We start from the raw sequence: 24,776 nt of genomic DNA, 5'->3' as shown, positions 1-24,776 counted from the left end.
AGAAGACCAAAGATGGCTTCATACTTTGTCATTATTGTCAATGCTATATTCACTGATAACCTTGCTATCACTCATTTCTATCACCAGGTAAGATTCTTGTTATAAAATACCTTTTGAAATATGTATACATACAAATAATTAGCAAAACACTTCAATGTTTAACCATTTGTGATCTTAACAGGTCAGTTCCAGTTATGCTTTAAAAAAAATGTCTCGGAAATATAATAGATGCTCAGACTTTCTTTTTTTTAATCAAGATTTATTCAATAAACACCAAAACGAACCCCACAACACATACCGAATACTTAATTGCTACATGTACATAATATAGACCCGACATTAAACTTCTATGCTTCGTAAAGTATGACTTTTAATTAAATGTCACGTGACTTTTTCTCCGCGGATGCGAAGGTAAAGAGTATATATATATATATATATATATACACACACAGACACAGTACTCGTACAACATATATATAGTTAAGTCCTGTCTTTTTATCTCATTTTTAAATTGCGGCTACCCAAGATTGTCGTTGCCCGACCCGTTTGCGCATGCGTGTACTGTCGCAAATGAGAATCTTAATTTACAGCCGCGCTCCCAGTTTTACGACTTCGGGTTAAAACACATTACAAACATAACGCATGAGCAGCCACACTGCAGTATTTTGATAGCAAACTTACCAAAAAGGCAACAAAAAAAAAAGTCAAGCATATTTTCATTACGATGTCACTCGGGAGTCAAAGCAAAGCTGAGAATGGCAGCTTCAAATTTGAATAATGATGAATAAGTCACTGTAATCGTTAAAAGTGCAGCTGTCGATTATTTTTAGGTTGATACGTTCACGAATGCATCCATTTTTCTACCACTTCCTTGTTTAAAAATTATTAAACGCTATTTTGGAAGGACTGCCGTTGAGGAAGGAAAAAGCGGACCTTTAGGCGCATGCGCATACGGATTGGGTAGCTCGGTGAATCGGGCAGTGACAGCTTCTAAAGTGGCGATTCCTGAGGGTGAACGTTTAGGTGCAACATCCGCATACTGGCAGCTGACACTAGGTTGTGCCGTACTTATTACAATGAACGCACTTGTCCAATCAAAATGCCAAGTGTTAAAGCTGTCGACACTCATTTCCTTAGGAAACTGCTGTATTTAGCCCTTCTTTTCCCGGTCATTCTTGTCAAAATGCACATCATTTATTTTATGACATAAAAGCCTACGGTAATGAAAATATTTACACGAGGTTTGCGATGTGCCTTCTCACTTTCCGATCTGGTGAGGCAACGCTTGACAAACATTGGCGTATCACATCCGGAGTTAGGTCTTCAAAATAAAATCACACAAATGAAAGGTCTAATTTTTCCCTACCAGGGAAATTTTGCTAATTTTCAAATACAAATGTTGGCAGGTGTGACAGTAAATACGGAATACGAGAAATAACTACTCGAAACAATTGTGTAAATGTGCACAATTAACTACTGTATATTTATAACACACACAAACACAAGCTAATGTGATTTTTTTTATGAACACCATCATTTGTACATAAATGGTAAAAAGCAAAACAATATATATATTTGCTATCTTAAATGTGGGGTGGGCAGCAGTGAGTGCCAGACGTGTCCTGAGACATCAAGTCACTCAGATGGGACATCTGCCATTTCCCAGCGCTTCCTTGGCTCCCTTCAGGGTTTCCCTCTTCACACACTTCCAGTAGCCAGAGAAGCCATTCTGTGGATGCACCTGCACATGTTTGTCATACAAAATAAAGCTGGAATTCTTGAAGCAATGCAACCGTGACTAGCTGAGTGCCATTTTTGTGAATACCTGTAGGACATAGTTGAAGTACATAGTGTGTACCTGTATGTGCAAGTAGGGTATAGTTGAAGTACATGGACAAAAATCATTCAACAAGCGTCCTATTCAATTAATCGATGAGTACATCAAGGGATGGCTATGGAAAATAAGGGTATGGCGGCCATTAGGTATTTTTATTTTGTAAAAAAAACAACTATGTATTGAAATAAGAAAAAAGCTTGCATGGCAGTTTTGTATTGCATTTCCCCAGGAAGACCAAGTGTTCCCAAACAGGAAACTTTGACAACAAAAGAGGGTCTTCAAGCTATGGCTTCTCCTTGTCATTATTGCTAGCAATGACTCCTGCCAGCCGAAACTTGGCTGCAGTGTATTTATTTACTAAGTAAACGCTAGTGATGGGTTGATGAGGCGTCATGAAGCGTTTCGACACATTGCAAAACTGTATTGATACTTTGTCAATACTGTGTCACTAAATACTGACATCTGCTGGACATTAAAAATCCCTACAGGCAACCTATGGACCGACTCAACTGACACTGAATTTATGACCTAGTAATATAAACCAAGTCATTGTATTTCATTTAGGATTATTTCATATCTTCATTTATATAAAAAAATATTTGTATCTTTTTTAGATACAGTCAATAAATAACGTGAACATGTATTATAACATGGAAATCTAAGAGAACGTGTTGTGAATGAGGATGCTTGTAGACTGGGAATTTCTTATTTTTTTACACATTCTCATTTAAAAAAAACAGTTTTTCCAACGTATTAAATTTTAGACGATTTATTTTCTTAGTTATTATTTCTCCGGTTGTAGAAAAGAACCGCTCACAGGGCACAGAGGAGGCGTCAGTGCGACACAGTTCGCGTATCGGTCACGTGACCGAAACAGCTCATGATCGGTCACGTGACTTTCTAAAAGCGGTACGCGCACCGACACAGGGTTTTGCTCTATGAGCTCGACGCATGCGCCGATGCATCGGTGTTGCCGGACCAATCACTAGTAAACGCTATAAACACTTCCTTTGGATGTGTACCAAGTGGGAATTCCAAAAGTTCTGTAACCTGAAATTATTATCCTGAAAACATGTTCTCATTACCTTCCACATTAAGTATTTAAAAAAAAAAAATTTTTCTTTTTCTGGTAATACTATAATATGGCACGACCCAGCAACACATGAGATGCACTTCGGACACTTCTGAGCCACAATGGAGCTTCTCCATCCATCCATCCATCCATCCATTTTCTACCGCTTATTCCCTTTGGGGTCGCGGGGGGCGCTGGTTATCGCTCAGCAACAAAAACATTTTTGCACGCTTACAGTGGCACCAATCAAACACAGCGATGATCACCTACCTTGAGGCCCCGCAACACTCGATCTTTCATCACGCCAATGAACTCCTTGTGGCTCAGACAGTTGTCCCCGTCCATGTCGAAGAGTTTAAAGACCGTGTCCAACACGTTCTCTGACAGGTCGTGACCTGTGGCGATCCTTACGGCCCGCTTGAACTGGGCTACATTCAGAGGATGACAACAATGTCTAAGCAGACGGTTGGGAGGGATTTTGTGTAGGGATGTCCGATAATTTCGGCCTGCTGATATTATCGGCTGATAAATGCGTTAAAATGTAATATCGGAAATTATCGGTATTGTTTTTTTTATTATCGGTACATCGTTTTTTTTTGGTTTTTTTTAAATTAAATCAACATAAAAAATTCACACAAAAGGGTTGTTTCTTTCTGTTATTAATATTCTGGTTCCTACATTATATATCAATATATATCAATACAGTCTGCAAAGGATACAGTCCGTAAACGTGCTGCTGGTCCACTAATAGTACTAACCTTTAACAGTTAATTTTACTAATTTTCATTAATTACTAGTTTCAATGTAACTGTTTTTATATTGTTTTACTTTCTTTTTTATTCAAGAAAATGTTTTTAATTTATTTATCTTATTTTATAATTTTTTTTTTAAAAGTACCTTATCTTCACCATACCTGGTTGTCCAAATTAGGCATAATAATATGTTAATTCCACGACTGCATATATCGGTTGATATCGGTATCGGTAATTAAAGAGTTGGACAATATCGGAATATTGGATATCGGCAAAAAGCCATTATCAGACATCCCTAATTTTGTGTATTGGAGCTTAAAGTGAGGTCTTTACCCATTCCCACGGGACGGTTGGCTTCACTGACCATCTTCATGGAAATTGCAAAGTCCTCCAGATTGTTTGTGAACAGGCAGAAGGCTTTGAACTCCTCAAATGTGATGCTCTGTGAATGATGTTACACTTTGGTGAGTAAAAATACCTGTTCTTTATGAAAATATCCTCAAACTACTTCTGTTGTGATCTGGCGCCAAGCGGGCATGGTACCCCTTAATATAATCTGCACGCATGTTTGAGTACCTGGCCAGCAGGGATCCTCTTCCTCATGTTTTCCCAGTAGACTTCGTTTGCTTCTTCATTGGTGTAGTGGAGCAGCCACTCGGCAAAGTCTTCCCGTCGCATAGTGTCCATTCCTTTGGAGAACTGAAGGAATTCCATCTCCTGGACTTCAGCCTGGAGGTCCTCCATGAACCTGCCAGACACACACGACGTGCACGGTCACATTGGATACAGCAGCAGTCGAGGGCGAGAAGCGCGCGCGTGAGCAGAACATGCGAGCCAAACCATGCAACCTCTTTAAAGAAACGTCCAATATGGTCTTTCTGACGTTCTTCAGACAAAGACAGTTGATGGCTGAATGAGTGAAAATAATCCATCAAAAACACGGCGCCATCGCTCGCACATCAGTATATTCATGCAAGTAATAAAGAAGAGGAAAATCATTCTTCTGTGAGCTGATGAATGACCGCTAACAAAGCTCGCTGGTGGTGTTGGCCGTCAGCGGGTACAACCAGGCCAGCGGGGACAACACACCCTGGCTGACAAGGCTCGCTGGGGGACGGGGAAAGAGAGGACGAAGGATCAACCATCTTACCAATGGCAGTACAGTAAAATAACATTTAAAAAAAAAACATTTTCAACTAGGGATGTGGGCAATATGGCCTGAAATCTATATCACCATATATATATTGCAGCCTCCTGCGATAACCATATATATCGCAATATTTTATTTGGTATGTAAATGATAATAGAACCATTTCAAAACGTGTTACAATGGCTCATAGCTGCTGACGTATGCGGTAACATATTGTATCATTTCCGGTTGTATTATTTAATTAAAAGTATTATTAATGTGCTTGTTAATTTATCGTTTCTATAAATTGTCCCTAGTGTGTGAATGTAAGTGTGAATGTTGTTTATCTGTGTTGGCCCTGCCATGAGGTGACGACTTGACCAGGGTGTACCCCGCCTTACGCCCGAGTGCAGCTGGGATAGGCTCCAGCATCCCCGCGACCTCGGGAGGGGCAAGCGGTAGAAAATGGATGGATATTTATACTTCTGTTGAAATGTAATAAACACTTATTCTTCTGTTTGGATACTTTACATTAGTTTTGGGTGATACTACAAATTTGGGTATTGATCCAATACCAAGCAGTTACAGGGGCAGAAATAGTCATACCAATGCAGATACTTCAACATTTCAAGATCATTGAATGATAAAATGTTTTGATCGCAGTTACAATTAGATAAAAACACAGGATGACGGTGTAACAATATAATTCAAACATTCAAATTATTTCTTACTACTGGTTCTGATTTAGGTTTTTAGTTTTTTGCCCTTGAAGTCCCTCTGCATCAAGGGACTTATCTCCTGTATTTATAAACAATACCAAAAACGACAAAATACTTTATATAATAGAAAATATCCATCTAACTATTGTACTATCGACTATATAATGATATTTTACTAAGTAGCATTACTATCAATATTTGTATTGATCTGTCTAACTTTGTTTACATTCAAGAGCTCTGGTTTGCAGGTAGCATAACCTCATACAGTGTGTAGTGTAGCATGTTTAGCTATTCCTCGTCCTCCAGAGATACTTGTAAGTAACGTATTTTATTTGCCGCCATGGAGGCGGGGATTGCTGACTTAGAAGTGGCTTTGCACTGTGGAGGGAAGTTAGCGGCTAGTAAAAAGTGCATAATTGTTACCATTAGCGTTTTTTTGATATTAGTTTTTTTAAACTATTTTAATATACATGGTTTGTTTTTACCCTGTTCCTACTTGTTTCTGACTCGTTTGTCCTGTAAAGCACCTTGGGCTCCATCTTGATGTAAGGTGCGATACAAATAAACCTTGATTAGTCAACATGGATTATAATGACATAACAATAGTATTAAAAGCTCTATCGTCTGCCAAATTAATATAATTTATGTCTTTTTACCCTTTTTTACAAGTTATTTACAAAGGAGATTGCATGGTACTGCACATTACCTCCATTTATGTACTGCCCAATGTTTGTAGGATTACATTTTTGACAAAAACATCCCGGCCAACAAACTAGTAAACTGGTGACTCGTCTCTGTATCTTTTTTTAGAATTGTGTACGGTTGCAAAAATAATCCCCTATGGGGCCCAAGAAAGTTGCAAATGCCAGCACCTTGATATGTGAAAAAGTTGTGAAACACTATTGAATTTAAGAAATAACTCGTAGCAAAGTATGAAGGTGGCGTCCGTGTGGCTCACGCCTCCTATCGTCCCTCGACGCTCATCGCCATCTTTGCTAACAAAAATCATCATTAAAGTGATGTAAATGTTGATTTATCATTAATATATATTTCACCTGGGGATAGGCTGATTGGCAACACTAAATTGGCCCTAGTGTGTGAATGTGAGTGTGAATGTTGTCTGTCTATCTGTGTTGGCCCTGCGATGAGGTGGCGACTTGTCCAGGGTGTACCCCGCCTTCCGCCCGAATGCAGCTGAGATAGGCTCCAGCACCCCCCGCGACCCCAGAAGGGACAAGCGGTAGAAAATGGATGGATGGATATATTTTACACTGTATTCGACAATGCAGTGATGTGAGCCCTGAAAATTGCGAAAAAACAAACCTTTAAACATTTTTTTTTTTTAAATCAAGACTACATTTCCTGTAATTGGGCGCATTTCTACACCATATTTTACATTTACATTTATTCTCATCTACCAACGTCTTTTGGCTGTTTTGACTCTTACATATCCCTTGTAATGTACCACATAATCTTTTTACCAACATTATTATTACAGATGTCCGATAATATCGGCAGGCCGATAATATCGGCCGATAAATGCGTTAAAATGTAATATCGGGGGCTTCACGGTGGAAGAGGGGTTAGTGCATCTGCCTCACAATACGAAGGTCCTGAGTAGTCTTGGGTTCAATCCCGGGCTCGGGATCTTTCTGTGTGGAGTTTGCATGTTCTCCCCGTGACTGCGTGGGTTCCCTCCGGGTACTCTGGCTTCCTCCCACCTCCAAAGACATGCACCTGGGGATAAGTTGATTGGCAACACTAAATTGGCCCTAGTGTGTGAATGTGAGTGTGAATGTTGTCTGTCTATCTGTGTTGGCCCTGCGATGAGGTGGCGACTTGTCCAGGGTGTACCCCGCCTTCCGCCCGATTGTAGCTGAGATAGGCTCCAGCGCCCCCCGCGACCCCAAAGGGAATAAGCGGTAGAAAATGGATCGATGGATGTAATATCGGAAATTATCGGTATCGTTTTTTTAATTATCGGTATCGTTTAAAAAAAAAAAGTTTTATTTTTTATTAAATCAACATAAAAAACACCAGATACTGTACACTTACAATTAGTGCACCAACCCAAAAAACCTCCCTCCCCCATTTACACTCATTTACACTCATTCACATAAAAGGGTTGTTTCTTTCTGTTATTAATATTCTGGTTCCTACATTATATATCAATATATATCAATACAGTCTGCAAGGGATACAGTCCGTAAGCACACATGATTGTGCGTGCTGCTGGTCCACTAATAGTACTAACCTTTAACAGTTAATTTTACTAATTTTCATTAATTACTAGTTTCTATGTAACTGTTTTTATATTGTTTTACTTTCTTTATTATTCAAGAAAATGTTTTTAATTTATTTATCTTATTTATTTATTTATTTTTTTTTAAAGTACCTTATCTTCACCATACCTGGTTGTCCAAATTAGGCATAGTAATGTGTTAATTCCACGACTGTATATATCGGTTGATATCGGTATCGGTTGATATCGGTATCGGTAATTACAGAGTTGGACAATATCGGAATATCGGATATCGGCAAAAAGCCATTATCGGACATCCCTAATTATTATCATTGAAACTGTAATGTAAAATTCTATAACGTGCATGCGAAAAAAGTCAGAAAACGTTTCCCATTTGACAAATCTATCATGTAGCCACGCCCCATCGGGTAATGTACTTCCGGTGTTGTGACCTCTGTTAAAATTGTCAAAAATATACCTTCTCGCTGGCTACTAATAAATACTTTAGACATCCAACTGGTTCGGAACTAACTGTGTTCGGATTGTAATCATCCAAAAATGATTAGCAGCAAAATAATGTGACTCGGATAGCGAAAGGAGGCAACAACAAGTGAGATAGCTAGGTGGTTAGCGTACTAGCGAGATTGTTCGGTGCTCCTGATCGTCTCTCCGTCCTGCAACTCAGTGCGGAGTTTAGGCAAGAGGAACAGCGGGTACCTGCAGCTGAGGCGAGCGTTTTGTTTAGATCGTATTATTTCATTTAAAAAACACTGAATTGATATTTTGACTCTAAAAGAATGTTTAAAAACGCTTTTGCGGAAATTTCACATGCCTGAAAATGTGTTTTGTGTTCATATTTGTGGCTGTCTGAAACTAGTTAATTGGATTTACTTAATTCCTTAGGAGAAAACTGCTTCTGGCCTTGCATCAGAAACACAAACCAAGGACATGCATGTCCTATCTTTTAGTATGATGTAACGCAATTGTATACCACCTCAAAACACAAACATAGCTACAAAAGCATGTTGTGACAATGTAAAGGCAGCATTACCTAACGTTGTGGATGGTGATATCACCTGACATTGTGGTGCCAACTCCAATAAATGCGTTTACATGTGAAATGTGTGTCATTACTTGTGAAACTGTTGATATTGCAGCTTGTTATCTCCCCTTTTTCCAAAGAAGTAGGCCTGCAGAGTAGTGTTCACATGCTCCACTTCTTCTATTGGGTTCTGCAAGCGTTAACAAGATAAAACAACTTATTTGAAAAACAACAACATTGACGTGTGACATGGAATGCTGACAGAACAAATACCTCTGTGCTCTCCTTTGGAATCCTCCTTTTACTTTTTCCAATGATATTCTTGAGCTGCAAACACATGAACACATACTATGAAAAACATCCATTAAAGAAAGATATTTGCTATGTTGATATAATCATGGGATAAATATAAATATGTAATAATGCCTACGAGCAAAAGCACACACACAGTCTGTCTTAAGTACTGAGTCAGGCTACAGAGATACAAACGCAGTGTGAGAATCCTACAGTGGGCTCCTCTCACCTTCCAACTGTGACAGCATCAGTGCAGAGCATCAGGCAGCATTAAAAATGCACAAATTGCGACATTTGAGATCAAAATAACAATTCATCTACTGTATCGTGTTTTAATACAACATGGTGCAAATAGCATGTGATATAGTACCATAGTTATTGGCAACTTCAGCTGTCTTTACCTTCATGAACTCCTTTTTGTCCACATGCTCATTGCCATCCACATCCAGCATTTTGAAAGCTATATGAAATCCTGTCCGTGGCTCTGCAACAGCAATATTAGTATCAATGTCCATGCCTAAATAAAAATTAAACCTTACTTTGAACATCATTCATCAAAAAATGTTTAATTATTAAAAAAATTGCATCTGATATCATTGATTAAGTGTTACAGTGAAATAAACAATGAAAACAAACAAAGGCTTAGGCTTTGTCTACACAAACGCAAATATTTTATAAGGGCATATTTTTTGTCAACACAAACTTAAGTTTTTGCTCTTAAGAACTAACCTTTTAGAAAACATGGCTCAAATTGAACCGGTAAAACTGAGCTTTTTGCCTTGTGGCCTAAGAAATGTGCAATATTATATCTATTAAAATGGCATTCGGCAATGTGTTTTAAAAGGGAACTGCACATTTTGAGGGGAATTTTGTCTATCGTTCACAATTATTATGAAAGACATGACGACAGATGTATTTTTTAATGCATTCTAACTCGTAAATAAAAGTCAGCTGACAGCGGAGCCAATGGGTGGTCCTCTATTCCGCACATAAAACCCAATAAAAAAACATCCAAAAAGCACCCACAATACGCCATTTAAATTTCATGACTTGAATATTAATCAAGTGTTAGTGATATTGTTATTATAACGGACGGCGTGGCGAAATAGGGAGAGTAGCCGTGCCAGCAATCTGAGGGTTACTGGTTCAATCCCGACCTTCTACCATCCTAGTCACGTCCGTTGTCTCCTTGAGCAAGACACTTCACCCTTGCTCCTGATGGGCCTGGTTAGCGCCGTGCATGGCAGCTCCCGCCATCAGTGTGTGAATGGGTGAATGTGGAAATAGTGTCAAAGCGCTCTGAGTTCCTTAAAAAAGGTAGAAAAGCGCTATACAAGTACAACCCATTTACCATTTATAAACGCAAACGCAGACAAACTATTTATAGCAGCACCATGATCACTAGCGTGTGAACCTATGTTTACATAATCTTAAGTGTAAACTGCTTCCTCTGCCCGTGAAAGCTTATTCTATATCACAAATCACGCTTCTCACCTTGATAGTAGAAGGATGAGGATGTAATCTGACAAATTGGTACACTTTGACAGCCAATTAAGACCCGGAAATGGCAAGGACGACACGAAAAGACGCTTGGTTCCACCCCCTTTTTCTTTGCAAGCATTATGAGTTATTTTTCATCTAAAAACGTGAATATAACAAGATTCTAGCAGTCGGCATCCTAAAGACAGCAGACATTACACAGTAAGTAATGTTTGATTATGTTTGTTGGCTCTTATGAAGTCTGCAGTGAGTAATAATCAGTGATGTTGTTGGAAAAAAAAACGAAAGTTGTGATGCGTTTTTGAAATTAATTATGTATATACTTACATCATGCATATGTGTTTGGATGTATTTTAAGGGCTTTATAGGCAGAATAGAGTGACTCCAATAGACTCCATTGTAAGCGGACATTTGATCGCATTTATTTACCATCTAGAATGCATAAAAAAAGAAAAACATATTGTGTGCGCTTGTCTTACATAAGGATTGTTAATGACAAAATTCCAAAAAAGTGCAGTTCCCCTTTAACACTCAGTCAGAGCAGGTGAGCGAAGGAGCGACCAGTAACAACGCTGCGCTTTCAAAATGAAAGTAACATCAAATATCTCAGATATTGGAGACAGACAAATACGTCGGTCTCCAATATTGTCCCCCCGTCGCAATGTAATAACAGCAGTACGGTTTTAAACGCACGCCGAGACTCCACGGAGGCAAAGCGAGTGGAAAAACAAACGAAGCGATCGGCTGCAGCAACCCTGGAAAAAGTTAGTTAATGTTACCGTATTATCCGGACCACAGGGCACAACGGATTTTAAGGCGCACTGCCGATGACCGGGTCTATTCAGGTCTATATTCATATAAAAGGCACATTGGATTATAAGGCGCATTAACCCTTGAGTCGACTTAATTCAAAACCACTACGTTAAGCCTCCTAAGCGATGAAAAATGGTCACGCTCAAAAGTGTTAAGTAAGTCCAATATTATTTTTTTTAACTTTCAACACATTACATTTTTCACTAGCTTCAGACTTATCTATAGATATGTTGTATATGTGTAATGTTTTTTTCCCCCCAGGTTTTATGCTCTTTTTGTAAAAAAACAAAACAAAACATTTTTTTATGATGGGAAAAAACTAAATATGCATAATTTCCAAATTGGTGTCCTTACACACAGACACCAAAATAAAACCCGTATGTTGAAGCACAGTGCCTCTGACTATGGTAGCCTTAATGTATCGACAATACATCAAGTGTTGCGGCTTCGTAGGTTACCAAAGTCGTACTAAATACATTTGATAGATTTTTGAGAGCAGTGAGTAATGTTCTATATTCTCAATGAAACATCAAAGTTTTGTGCTTGCTAGAGTCTTTTATTGTGTGCACTAAATTATAAGACGCACTGTTGATTTTAAAGAAAATGTTAAGTGCGCCTTATAGACAGAAATATACGGTAATAATAATAATAATGGTAATGTTTCAGTTCGGCATAATGAGTTTTGTGCTCATACACAATGGCCTCTGGTGTCGATGGGAGCGCGCTTCAAGAGACTATTCTCTGTCGCCGTGGTTGTGAAAGTGATTGATTTGACATGCAGCGGAGCCTGCTTTTTAAATGTTAATATTGCCGACGATCACCCTCATTTAATCGTGGCAGCCAAAATCGTGATGGTGATTAAAATTGATTAATTGTGCAGCCCTACTAGCCAGTAGCGTTATTGTTACATTCTTTTTTATCTATTTTTCCTCCCCTACTTTGAGCAAACTTCAAAAAGACCCTTTAAACAACTGACATGAGTAATTTAGTTATTGACTTATGGGGTATCCAAAATGTGGCCATGGGGACCATTTGAGGCCCAGAGTTTTTTGTTTTTTATTGGCTCATGACACATTCTAAAGTCAAGTAACCCCGACATGCTGGATTAGAATTTGCACAAATGAAAAGAAAACAATAAAATGGCAGAAATCCCCCTACAAATGGGACTTTAAAAAAACCTAAATGGCCAACCTGTGTGTCTTTCTGTATAGGGTCTTGATGATTTCCATGCATCCTGTCATGATGGACATGTGTACAAATTACTTGCAAGATATCTTAAGTTTGAGTGCGCCAAAGCCCTCAAAAAGGTTTTAGTTGGCTGAATAATAAAAATATTGCTTTACACGGAGCTAAAATGTGGATATTTTGTTCGGATAGTTTATCTTATATTAGCAGACCAACATTGTATTGGTTTTTGTATCTTTATTGTACCAAATACTGTATATAAAAGGGGACTCTGCATCCTTCAATATTTCAGTATGCAGAACCTCGTTGTAAAAAGTTTGGACACACCTGATTTATGTATTTTGTGCAGTGCTAAACCCATAGTATGCACAGGTAACCAAAACATCTAAACATTCATTCAATAGAGGCAAAGTAATCCCCTTGAGTCTAACACTTCCGCAGTCTTGTTTGCCACGCCTTCATGCATGTCCAGACGGATTCTTCCCTGATTCTCTGCAGCTCTGACCATCTTGATGTTGTCCCCATGTCTCTTAGATGAGACCTTAAATCGTAGGGTAACCTTTTGGACACGCCTTTTAACGTGGGAGTCAGGATTATGAATGGACAAAATGCGCATTACATCTAGTGAATGCCACTGGTGTGGATTAAAAAAACAAGAACACGAGTGAAGGGAAATGTGCGCTTCAGAAAATGTGTGGACATTTCCCTAACCAGCAATGAAAGTCAGATAGTTAAATAATGTAATGTACTCAACTTACTTGTCAGAATAGTCAGCAAGAAGAGATATTCAGTGTAGGAAATCAAACCTGCATGACAATAAATGAAATCATATAATTGACAATTACAGTTGGATGATGTTAAATACATGGACTGCCAAATAAAAAAAACAAATATAGCAGAGGATTTAAAATTAAATGCCCTTGAAATTGCACAACTTGGAATTTGACCACAAAAAGACGAAAATGATCACGGTGGTTTTAAAAGGTGACAAGGCGTATTATTATTCTGGTTATTAGCGTCCACATTTAAACAACTTTTTCTTGATAACCACACCGTTTTGCTGTGGTTCTTTTAGTTTTCTGGACTACAGGCAGGCTAGTCTAGTACCCGCACTCTTTTACTACAAAGCCACGCTGTTGTAACACGTGCAGAATGTGGCTTGGCATGGTCTTGCGGAAATAAGCAGGGGCATCCATGAAAAAGACGTTGCTTGGATGGCAACATATGTTGCTCCAAAACCTGTATGTACCTTTCAGCATTAATGGTGCCTTCACAAATGTGTAAGTTACCCATACCTTGGGCACTAATACACCCCCATACCATCACACATGCACTTTGTTTGTTTTAAACTATTGTAGTGGCGTTCTGTACAAAAAGTGTGTTTTAATTTAGTGTTGTTTTGATATGTCATCTTAGTGACATCATGCACAAAAGTGCACTAATAGTTTGTTTTAAAATGTCTGACAATCTTGCACTTTCTGTTTTGAAATGACATGCATGTTTGTGCCACTGCTTAATAACTGTTTAATAAATACAGTTTTGGTAAATTGACTTAGTTGTGATTTCCCTCTTTGCATAAAAATTTAAAATTAGCATATATTAATGCAGTATGAACAAGAATGTTTTAATTTAGACTGATAGAATCATCATACTACTCAGTGGCCTATTGGTTAGAGTGTCCGCCCACAGATCGGTAGGTTGTGAGTTCAAACCCCGACCGAGTCATACCAAAGACTATAAAAATGGGACCCATTACTTCCCTGCTTGGCACTCAGCATCAAGGGTTGGAATTGGGGGTTAAATCACCAAAAATTATTCCTGGGCGCGACACCGCTGCTGCCCACTGCTCCCCTCACCTCCCAGGGGGTGAACAAGGGGATGGGTCAAATGCAGAGGACACATTTCACCACACCTAGTGTGTGTGTGACAATCATTGGTACTTTAACTTTAACTTAATACTGGTGTGATTATATGTATCAAGTGTTAATTCAAGACTAAGGCAAAAATATTGAGATGTATATCGTGTAATGGCCTAAAAATATTGAGATATTAATAAAAGGCCAAATCGCCCAGCCCTACAGTTCACTACACAACATTACAAAACCACACTGCTTAACAGTGCTTTTTAAGCAACTTCAGCCATGCAGCAATAGATCCAGTACAAGTTAAAGGCTTTAGTATTTCAAAACATGATTACAATCATGAGACATACTGTAATATCTACTGGTCAACAGCAATATATACATGAAACAGGATGTTTGTTACAGCACTCGTATTTCCACAAGAACATATGTTGCTATTTCTCATCTACTGACTACTTTCATCCTCTTTACAGCCTCACGAGTTAACCTATACTATAACGCATTCCAAACTCGACCTCTCTTGAATCATTCAAAACAATCAACTATTTGATTTTTCATCGCTTCACATGCAAGCTATCTTAGCCTAGCTAAGCTTATCTTCGCTAGCTCCAAAATCATTACCACTCTGTAGGCGCACTCGGTCTGCTAGCGGGGTTAGCTCTAAGCAGCCAGCTGACCACAGTGCACCAGAGAGAGGCCCAGTTAGCGGTTTTGTACGGAGATCCAAAAAAAAAAAAAATACCACTTTGGCTAGAAAAGTAGAAGAATTCTGCTAAATAGCAGACATCTGGGATGCCTGACACTCGATAAACCTAACCTTCACAGCTGAATCTAATTAATTGACGGGGGCTGTAACCAATGTTCCCTCTAATTTTTCACGTGTGTGAGCAAACGCAAAACCTCCCTGAGCATTCAGTGGAGCCCATGTGAGCAACATCACACGTGCACACTGTGGCTACACCAGCAGCACACCTGTCCCAAACCTGACTAAATAACAAGTTCAATCTCCATCCATCCATCCATCCATTTTCTACCGCTTGTCCCTTTCGGGGTCGCGGGGGATCCTGGAGCCTATCTCAGCGGCATTCGGGCGGAAGGCGGGGTACACCCTGGACAAGTCCCCACCTCATCGCAGGGCCAACACAGATAGACAGACAACATTCTCTTATTATTATAATCAAATGACAGCAGTCATTTCCATGAGGTTATTTTCTAATATAAGTGTTTAGGCCCACTTACAATGACAATAACAAAAAATATTGTTTTTCATGAACTGTGTACTTGTATTGTTTGTCTGGGTGGAGGTCCTGCTTTGGAAATAATGTGTACCCCTTTCAGACATTGCATTTAGTTCCCATTAAAACATTCACATGTTGCACGATGAGATGTAAGCAGGGGATCATGTGTACATTCCTGCAACTTCCTGTTTGTAAAAAATATATTTTTATTAGTATTTATTTAATATACTAACAGCATTTCATGATTAATATTTATTAATTAAGATTCATAATAAATGACACTAGAATAAGCACACATTTGATTGGTAAATCATAGTGCAACGACCTGGAATTACACTTTACGTGTTGTGTTGGAGTTGTCCGACTTTTTGTGTGGCTATAAACGCATCACTGGCTAAGTGCCATATGTGCATGTGTTGGTGCAAGTGAGAAAGAGCGAGCGGCTGCTGTTGATATAACAAAGTTGCTTTTGGTCTGGTTTGTACTGCAGAAAATGACCAGTTTTGCTAGATATCATTTTTTTTACTAATGTTTTGGTGATGTGTTTATGGCCGACAATAATGCTCAGTAAAGTGATCGATGGAATTCATGTCCTCAAAGCGTCTCGACAGACGTTACAATATTTGAACAATGATGACGAAAACTGTTTTCTCTGTCGTGTCTGTGTCGTAAATTGTTACGCGCTTATTTTTTTATTTGATTTTGTGCGTGGCATAGATTTGCCGTGCGCAGAGGACGCTTGAGCAGTGCGCAATTGCACAGGCGCACACCTTAGAGGGAACATTGGCTGTAACCAACATAGCCGAACAGGCCACTTCTTAAACCAGATATTCAGTCGCAACGGCTTATCGTTAACAAAACTAGTTGTGAGTGGAATTACGATACAGCCGCCACATTTCTACTTAAATTTTTTTGTGAGCAAGGGCGAACCCGGATACGCCAAATCCATATGTGATTTTTTTTTTAAGGCCACAAATAAATAAGGAAATGGGAAACGCAGACGTGTGTGTGGGAAGCGCTCTCGCAGGAAGGAAGAGCCTACAATAGCTTGGAGGCACAAGACATGAGGAAAATTACCATAATTATTCTGATTAGGATTTAAAATCAATTTATTGTACAGCCCTACTTAAAACATTGCCTCCACAGTTACAAAAAGTTTTATGACAGCAAGAGTGAACCACCACTGACACAGAAATGATTGTCTTCCACATTCGAGGGTTCCATTGTTACAGTACAAATTCAACTGTTAGATCAGAGGAATAAACACATTGAGAGTTATTAAAATATCAACATGAATGATTTGTGATCAACAGTAACATAGTACAACATTTTGTTGTACTTGTGCAATGACAATCCATCCAACCCTGTTTTGCTCACATGTGACTTACCGTTGTCTCCCCACAGCCTGAACAAAGAATTTCCAGGACGAGCTTTGACGGCAGCGGCCACCATCTTATCCACGTCCTACAAAAAGGCCAAAGATGAAACTATTAACCACCCAAAAGTAAGCCATGTTATTTACTAAGCTACCAATTTTAGAGTAATACCCTTACTTCTTTTGTTAGGACTCTCTTTTGCAGTTTTCCTGAGGAGAGATGATCAAAAACATTTACACATTAAAATAGATGTTTTTTTAGATAGTTAATAAATATTGGAAAAAGCTCTATTGCAGGTACAAATAATATGAAAAATACATCTTCTAGTGATTTTCCCCCCAGACAGACATTAGTGGAATATTTAACCACCACAATACCTCACCAGACGGTGCTGTGGTAAAGAAAAAGTTGTTTTATGCTGATGCATTTTGCACATTTACAACAGAAGAGAGACTTATTGTGAAACTAATTGTACGAATTATCATAAATTTCTTTAAAATCTTGGACAAGTGTATCTCTCCTAGGGCTGAGCGATATGGCAAAAAATGATCACAAATAATATACATACATATATACTGTACATACATACATATATACATACACACATGCATATATACATACACACACACACACACACACACACACATACATATACATATATATATATATATATATATATATATACACACACACACACACACACACACACACAGTCTGGTCAAAAGTTTACATACACTTGTAAAGAACATGATGTCCTGGCTGTCTTGAGTTTCCAATAATTCCCAATAACAGCTAAATTTTTGTTTTATCTGACCACAGAACTTTCCTCCAGAAGGTCTTATCTTTGTCCATGTGATGTCACATGAAACAGAAATTGAGCTGTTTGGCCACAATTATTGTGGCCAAACAGCTACATTTTTTGTTTCATCTGACATCACAGGGACAAGGATAAGACCTTCTGGAGGAAAGTTCTGTGGTCAAATGAAACAAAAATTGAGCTGTTTGGTCACAATACCCAGCAATATGTTTGGAGGAGAAAAGGTGAGGCCTTTAATCCCAGGAACACCATTCCTACCGTGGTGGTGGTAGTATTATGCTCTCGGCCTGTTTTGTTGCCAATGGAACTGGTGCTTTACAGCGAGTAAATGGGACAATGAAAAAGGATTATTACCTCCAAATTCTTCAGAACAACCTAAAATCATCAGCCCGGAGGTTGGGTCTTGGGCGCAGTTGGGTGTTCCAACAGGACACTGACCCCAAACACACATTAAAAGTGGTAAAGGAATGGCTAAATCAGGCTAGAATTAAGGTTTTAGAATGACCTTCCCAAAGTCCTGATTTAAACGTGTGGACAATGCTGAAGAAACAAGTTCATGTCAGAAAACCAACAAATTTAGCTGAACTGCGCCAATTTTGTCAAGAGGAGTGCTAAAAAATTCAATCAGAAGCTTGCCAGAAGCTTGTGGATGGCTACCAAAAGCGCCTTATTGCAGTGAAACTTGCCAAGGGACATGTAACCAAATATTAACATTGCTGTATGTAAACTTTTGACCCAGCAGATTTGGTCAAATTTTCAGTAGACCCATAATAAATTCATTAAAAAAAAAAATTATGAATGCTTTTTGTGACAAACAAGTACCGCATTTTTCGGAGTATAAGTCGCTCCGGAGTATAAGTCGCACCAGCCGTAAATGCATAATAAAGAAGGAAAAAAAACATATATAAGTCGCACTGGAGTACAAGTCGCATTTTTTTGGGAAATTTATTTGATAAAACCCAACACCAAGAATAGACATTTGAAAGGCAATTTAAAATAAATAAAGAATAGTAAACAATAGGCTGAATAAGTGTACGTTATATGACGCATAAATAACCAACTGAGAACGTGCCTGGTATGTTAACGTAACATATTATGGTAAGAGTCATTCAAATAACTATAACATATAGAACATGCTATACGTTTACCAAACAATCTGTCACTCCTAATCGCTAAATCCCATGAAATCTTATACGTCTAGTCTCTTACGTGAATGAGCTAAATGATATTATTTGATATTTTACGGTAATGTGTTAATAATTTCACACATAAGTCGTTCCTGAGTATAAGTCGCACCCCCGGCCAAACTATGAATAAAACTGCGACTTATAGTACGAAAAATACGGTATGTGCTCCAATCACTCTATCACAAAAAAAATAAGAGTTGTGGAAATTATTGTAAACTCAAGACAGCCATGACATTTTCTTTTGACCAGTTGTTTTTTTGCTGATTGGAAATGACATAGGACTCTCAGAAAATAAGACAATGTACAAAAGGTGTCATTGGAAACAAATATTTATTAGTTTTTTTTTAACATTTGAACTAATGCTGTAAAATGATTATTATTTTAAATCAGATTATACACTTTTACATTTTGCAGTTAATTAGATGCATATTTTAAATTGACTTAAAAACAAACAAACTAATATTTGACACATGCAATTTTATTTTCAGAAAGTCATACACTAACTTTAAAAAAATGTTTTTCAGAATATGTCTTTTATTTGTTCAAAAAGTGTTTTTTTTATATATAAAGCACTGTCATGGTGTATTTTGAAGTGAAATTTGCTTAGACAGCCCTAATTTCAACCAAAACTCATGGTGCCAGGGTAATTAATAATGTTGGGCTTGACTGTATATTAAGGTGGTGTGGATCAATGATTATATATAGAGTACAGTACCACAGCATTAGGTAGCTACCATATGTTGCATGCCGTCATTACACAGTAAGTACAAGAAAATACAATGCTTACGATCAACATTCTCCAACATCACGGAGAAGAGGAAGTCTCTCGGTGTCATGTAGGGCTCGTCTTTGTAAGCAACTGAGGCAAACTGGGTAAAACGCCTTTTTCTGGCTGACATTTGGGGAGCAGCAGCCTCCTGAAACAGCACAAGATGTTTAAGCACAATTTCAACTTCCATGTACCTCCTGGAACTTATGAAAACGCCTAGTAATTGTTGGCTGGAACCATTTTAGGCCTCTAGGGTGTAATTTATCACATAGGTGTTGCACAGGGAATTTGAAAAGTTCCTGCGTTGGAACATTCTTCTCTGAGAGAATGGCTTACTTTGACACTGTGAACAGGCTTGTCTAATCTAGAATAGGGCTGGGCCGATAAAACAATATCAATAAATGTAGCAATAAACATGTAATCGATATCAATTAAAAAAATGTGTTCGATAAAATGTTCAATATATATATACACGGTATATATTTTGGTCGATAAAACCGAAAAGAATGAAACATGGTTGGTTGCATTAACAAAGGCACTCGCGGTCTGGTAAGAAGAGAAACTAAAAATTAGGGCAGCAGAGAGCGAAAAAATTGTCGATAAAACAGTAAAAGTCACCTCAACGGTATGGCAGTATTTTGGATTTTTTTCAAACGGACTTAAGGAAACAACAGGTAGGAACTAAAGTGCAGGACTGTATAAATAATATAAATATAATCAAGGAAACAAACTATAAAAAATTTGCTACTTTAAAATAATAATTTGGTCCAACTAGGGATGAAACGGTAAACGGTATAATGATAAACCGCAATATAATTCCGGACGGTAAGTAATAACGTTAAATTTTTTAATGATTGAAAAAAAAGTAATTTATGAATGTATTTTTTGCGACACTGCTCACTTCCTGGAAAAGCAGCAGCTGCAGGGCTTCCGCAGATGGCAAATGTGTACTAGCGCTGTTTGCAATGGCGGAAAACAACATTTGGACCTCGCTCTTGAGATGTTGCCCTCCTAGTAAACGGACAACATCTGAAGTCTGGACTTATTTTGGATTGGTAAAGCATGCTGAAGGTAAAATAATTTAAGATAGTCAGCCCATCACCAGAAAATGCGGGAAAAAAGTCCCTGCGAAGGGAGGCAACACTTCCCACATTACCGCCATCCTCAACAAAATGTCGTGTGCAAAGTAGTTAAATGCATGATGGAAAGTGTTTAAAAATTAACATGTCATCGTTGGTCTGTCAAACGTTTTTATAGTTACACTTAAGTGTTACATAAAGCTACTTGTTATTGGTCGCTATCGGTGGGAACGAGTAGTGTGTGCACACGACACATACAATAGCAGGGCAAAATGTACCGTATTTTCCGCACTATTAGCCGCACCTAAAAACCACAAATTTACTCAAAAGCTGACAGTGCGGCTTATAACCCGGTGCGCTTTATATATGGATTAATATTAAGATTCATTTTCATAAAGTTTAGGTCTCGCAACTACGGTAAACAGCCGCCATCTTTTTTCCCCGTAGAAGAGGAAGCGCTTCTTCTTCTACGGCAAGCAACCGCCAAGGTAAGCACCCGCCCCCATAGAAGAGGAAGCGCTTCTTCTTCTACTGTAAGCAACCACCCGCCCCCGTAGAAGAAGAAGAAGCGCGCGGATATTACGTTTAATTTCCTTTGTGTGTTTACATCTGTAAAGACCACAAAATGGCTCCTACTAAGCGACAGGTTTCCGGTTCATGAAAAGACGCAATCTCTCCATCCGCACACGGACTACTATTTCACAGCAACTGCCTAAAGACTTTCAAGAAAAGCTGGTTACTTTCCGTGCATATTGTAAAAACAAGATAGCTGAAAAAAAGATCCGGCCAGAGAACATTATCAACATGGACGAGGTTCCACTGACTTTTGATATTCCTGTGAACCGCACTGTGGATACAACGGGAGCACGTACGGTGAATATTCGCACCACAGGGAATGAGAAGTCATCCTTCACTGTGGTTCTAGCTTGCCATGCTAATGTCCAGAAACTTCCACCCATGGTGATATTCAAAAGGAAGACCTTGCCAAAAGAGACCTTTCCAGCCGGCGTCATCATAAAAGCTAACTCGAAGGGATGGATGGATGAAGAAAAGATGAGCGAGTGGTTAAGGGAAGTTTACGCGAAGAGGCCGGGTGGCTTTTTTCACGCAGCTCCGTCCATGTTGATATACGACTCCATGCGCGCCCACATCACGCTGGTTTTTAATATATTATTAAAGTTTGACTGACCTATTTTTTTTGACATTCCCTTTAGCGCAGTTAGATGCGGCTTATAACACGGGGCGGCTTATAGGTGGACAAAGTTTTGAAATATGCCGTTCATTGAAGGCGCGGCTTATAACCCAGGGCGGCTTATGGTGCGGAAAATACGGTACTTCGATTTATTGTTTTGTGCGGTTAATGACTGCTTCTACTTTACGTTACTGTTAAGACTTAGTGTTAAAAACAAATCATAGCAGAAACACTGCAACATGTTTTGTTTTTACAAACCCCTAAACCAGTGAAGTTGGCACGTTGTGAAAATAAAAAATAAAAACAGAATACAATTATTTGCACATATTTTTCAACGTATATTCAATTGAATACACTGCAAAGACAAGATATTTAATGTTCGAACTGAGAAACTTAAATTTTTTTGGCAAATAATCATTAACTTAGAATTCAATGGCACATTGCAAAAAAGTTGGCACGGGCATTTTTACCACTGTGTTACATGGCCTTTCCTATTAACAACATTCAGTAAACGTTTGGGAACTGAGGAGACCCATTTTTGAAGCTTTTCAGGTGGAATTCTTTCCCATTTTTGCTTGATGTACAGCTTAAGTTGTTTAACAGTCCAGGGTCTCCATTGTGGTATTTTACGCTTCATAATGCGCCACACATTCTCAATGGGAGACAGGTCTGGACTACAGGCAGGTCAGTCTAGTACTAGCACTCTTTTGCTATGAAGCCACACTATCGTAACATGTGCAGAATGTGGCTTGGCATTTTCTTGCTGAAATAAGCAGGGGCGTCCATGAAAAAGACGTTGCGTGGTTGGCAACATATGTTGCTCCAAAACCTGTATGTACCTTTCAGCATTAATAGTGCCTTCACAGATTTGTAAGTTACCCATGCCTTGGGCACTAATACACCACCATACCATCACAGATGCTGGCTTTTGAACTTTGCGCCTATAACAGTCCGGATGGTTCTTTTCCTCTTTGGTCCGGAGGACACGACAGCCACAGTTTCCAAAAACAATTTTAAATGTGGACACGTCAGACCACAGAACACTTTTCCACTTTGCATCAGTCCATCTTAGATGAGCTCAGGCCCAGCGAAGCCGGCGGCGTTTCTGGGTGTTGTTGATAAACGGCTTTCGCTTTGCATAGTAGAGTTTTCACTTACACTTACAGATGTAGTGACAAACTGTAGTTACTGACAGTGGTTTTCTGAAAGTGCCCATGTGGTGATATCCTTTCCACACTGATGTCGTTCTTTGATGCAGTACCGCCTGAGGGATCAAAAGTCACGGGCATTCAATGTTGATTTTCGGCCTTGCTGCTTGCGTGCAGTGATTTTTCCAGATTCTCTGAACCTTTTGATTATATTACAGACCGTAGATGGTGAAATCCATAAATTCCTTGCAGTAGCTCATCGAGAAATGTTGTTCTTAAACTGTTCGACAGTTTTCTCACGCATTTGATCACAAAGTGGTGACCCTCGCCCCATCCTTGTTTGTGAATGACTGAGCATTTTATGGAAGCTGCTTTTATACCCAATCATGGCACCCACCTGTTCCCAATTAGCCTGTTCACCTGTGGGATGTTGCAAATAAGTGTTTGATGAGCATTCCTCAACTTTATCAATCTTTTTGCCATTTGTGCCAGCTTTTTTGAAACATGTTGCAGGCATCAAAATCCAAATAAGCTAAAATTTGCAGAAAAAAATTACGTTTACCAGTTCGAACGTTAAGCATATTTTCTTTGTAGTCTATTCAATTGAATATAGGTTGAAAAGGATTTGCAAATCATTGTATTCTGTTTTTATTTTTACGATTTACACAACATTCCAACTTCACTGGTTTTGGGTTTTGTACAACTGTAGCATTAGGGTTTGTGTGTCAGTCAGATGATTATAATAATAATTAGCAGCCAATAAATATAATAATACAATTACTTTCCACCTATTTGCAGAGTGGGCGTGCTGCAGACAAGTTTGATTCCCCAGTTACAGTACATCATCATCTACCAACATCACAAATACACATTTTTTTAACCTCAATTAATTTTGTGATAATCTTCTTTGGAATAATATACTAGCTTTGTGTTTTACCAACTTGCACTTTATTAAACATGTAATTGAACAGCTATTGTTAGGGATAATACTGGTTATTGATTATGATATTGCGTCCATGTAGAAATGTATCATCATCAGTCTTAATTTAACTGGCTAAAGATAATTCTTGATTTCGTAACTAAGTGACTACGAGTGCATTAGATGTTGACAACCATCGTCGATAACGCCCTGTAAAACTTTTGCATTAGTATTTAACACAATAACATGCATACAAAACTTGACATTTTAAACAACCGTGTTAATAAATGCAATACTTCTGTCTGTCTTGGGAGTCAAAGACGGAAATAAAATGTTTTTAATACTCACTTTTTGCTCTTCCGCTTGAGCTACGACGATAGGCAAACTTGTGCTGTTTACATTAAATGGGTAATAATAACAAATGACTCCAGCCCCAACAATTGTGCCTCCAATGGCCGGTCCGACAGCTCGGTGCCATGTTAAACCTTTTAGAGACCTTGAACCCCGGACAGAGTTTCGAAACACGTTCGCTACTCTTCCAAGGCAAGCCATTTTCTCATCGATGGCTGAGCCACAAGTAGAGACGAGGGAGCTGCTACAGTAT

General features: G+C 38.6%; 1 protein-coding gene across 2 annotated transcripts; it reads right to left on the bottom strand.

Annotated features, from left to right (window-relative positions):
* Window positions 1-37: 37 nt before the first annotated feature.
* On the bottom strand, window positions 38-24,776 carry micu2 (mitochondrial calcium uptake 2). Of its 2 annotated transcripts, none has more exons than XM_061963262.1 (12): window positions 24,521-24,776; window positions 19,853-19,982; window positions 17,239-17,270; window positions 17,074-17,149; window positions 13,344-13,391; window positions 9,489-9,571; window positions 9,067-9,120; window positions 8,886-8,983; window positions 4,238-4,409; window positions 3,995-4,103; window positions 3,180-3,337; window positions 38-1,741 (listed from the first exon to the last, which is right to left on the bottom strand). In XM_061963262.1, the coding sequence occupies exons 1-12, from the start codon at window positions 24,722-24,724 to the stop codon at window positions 1,640-1,642; spliced, it is 1,266 nt and encodes a 421-aa protein (XP_061819246.1). In that variant the 5' UTR covers window positions 24,725-24,776; the 3' UTR covers window positions 38-1,639. The 2 variants fall into 2 exon arrangements, with proteins under 2 accessions (XP_061819246.1, XP_061819247.1); XM_061963263.1 differs by having other exon boundaries at window positions 38-1,729.

This window comes from Nerophis lumbriciformis, linkage group LG09 (genome assembly GCF_033978685.3).
Source record: "Nerophis lumbriciformis linkage group LG09, RoL_Nlum_v2.1, whole genome shotgun sequence".
Taxonomy (NCBI): Eukaryota; Metazoa; Chordata; class Actinopteri; order Syngnathiformes; family Syngnathidae; genus Nerophis; species Nerophis lumbriciformis.
This window is presented reverse-complemented; position numbering and strand designations above follow the sequence as displayed.

Bases quoted from the DNA above. Each gene is read 5' to 3' on its own strand.
- micu2 (XM_061963262.1), bottom strand. From the start codon at position 24,724: ATGGCTTGCCTTGGAAGAGTAGCGAACGTGTTTCGAAACTCTGTCCGG. The intron at 8,984-9,066 runs GTATTTGTTCTG...TAACGCTTGCAG, and splicing joins TTCCAAAGGAGAGCACAGAG to AACCCAATAGAAGAAGTGGA. The intron at 4,104-4,237 runs GTACTCAAACAT...CATCATTCACAG, and splicing joins AGAGGATCCCTGCTGGCCAG to AGCATCACATTTGAGGAGTT.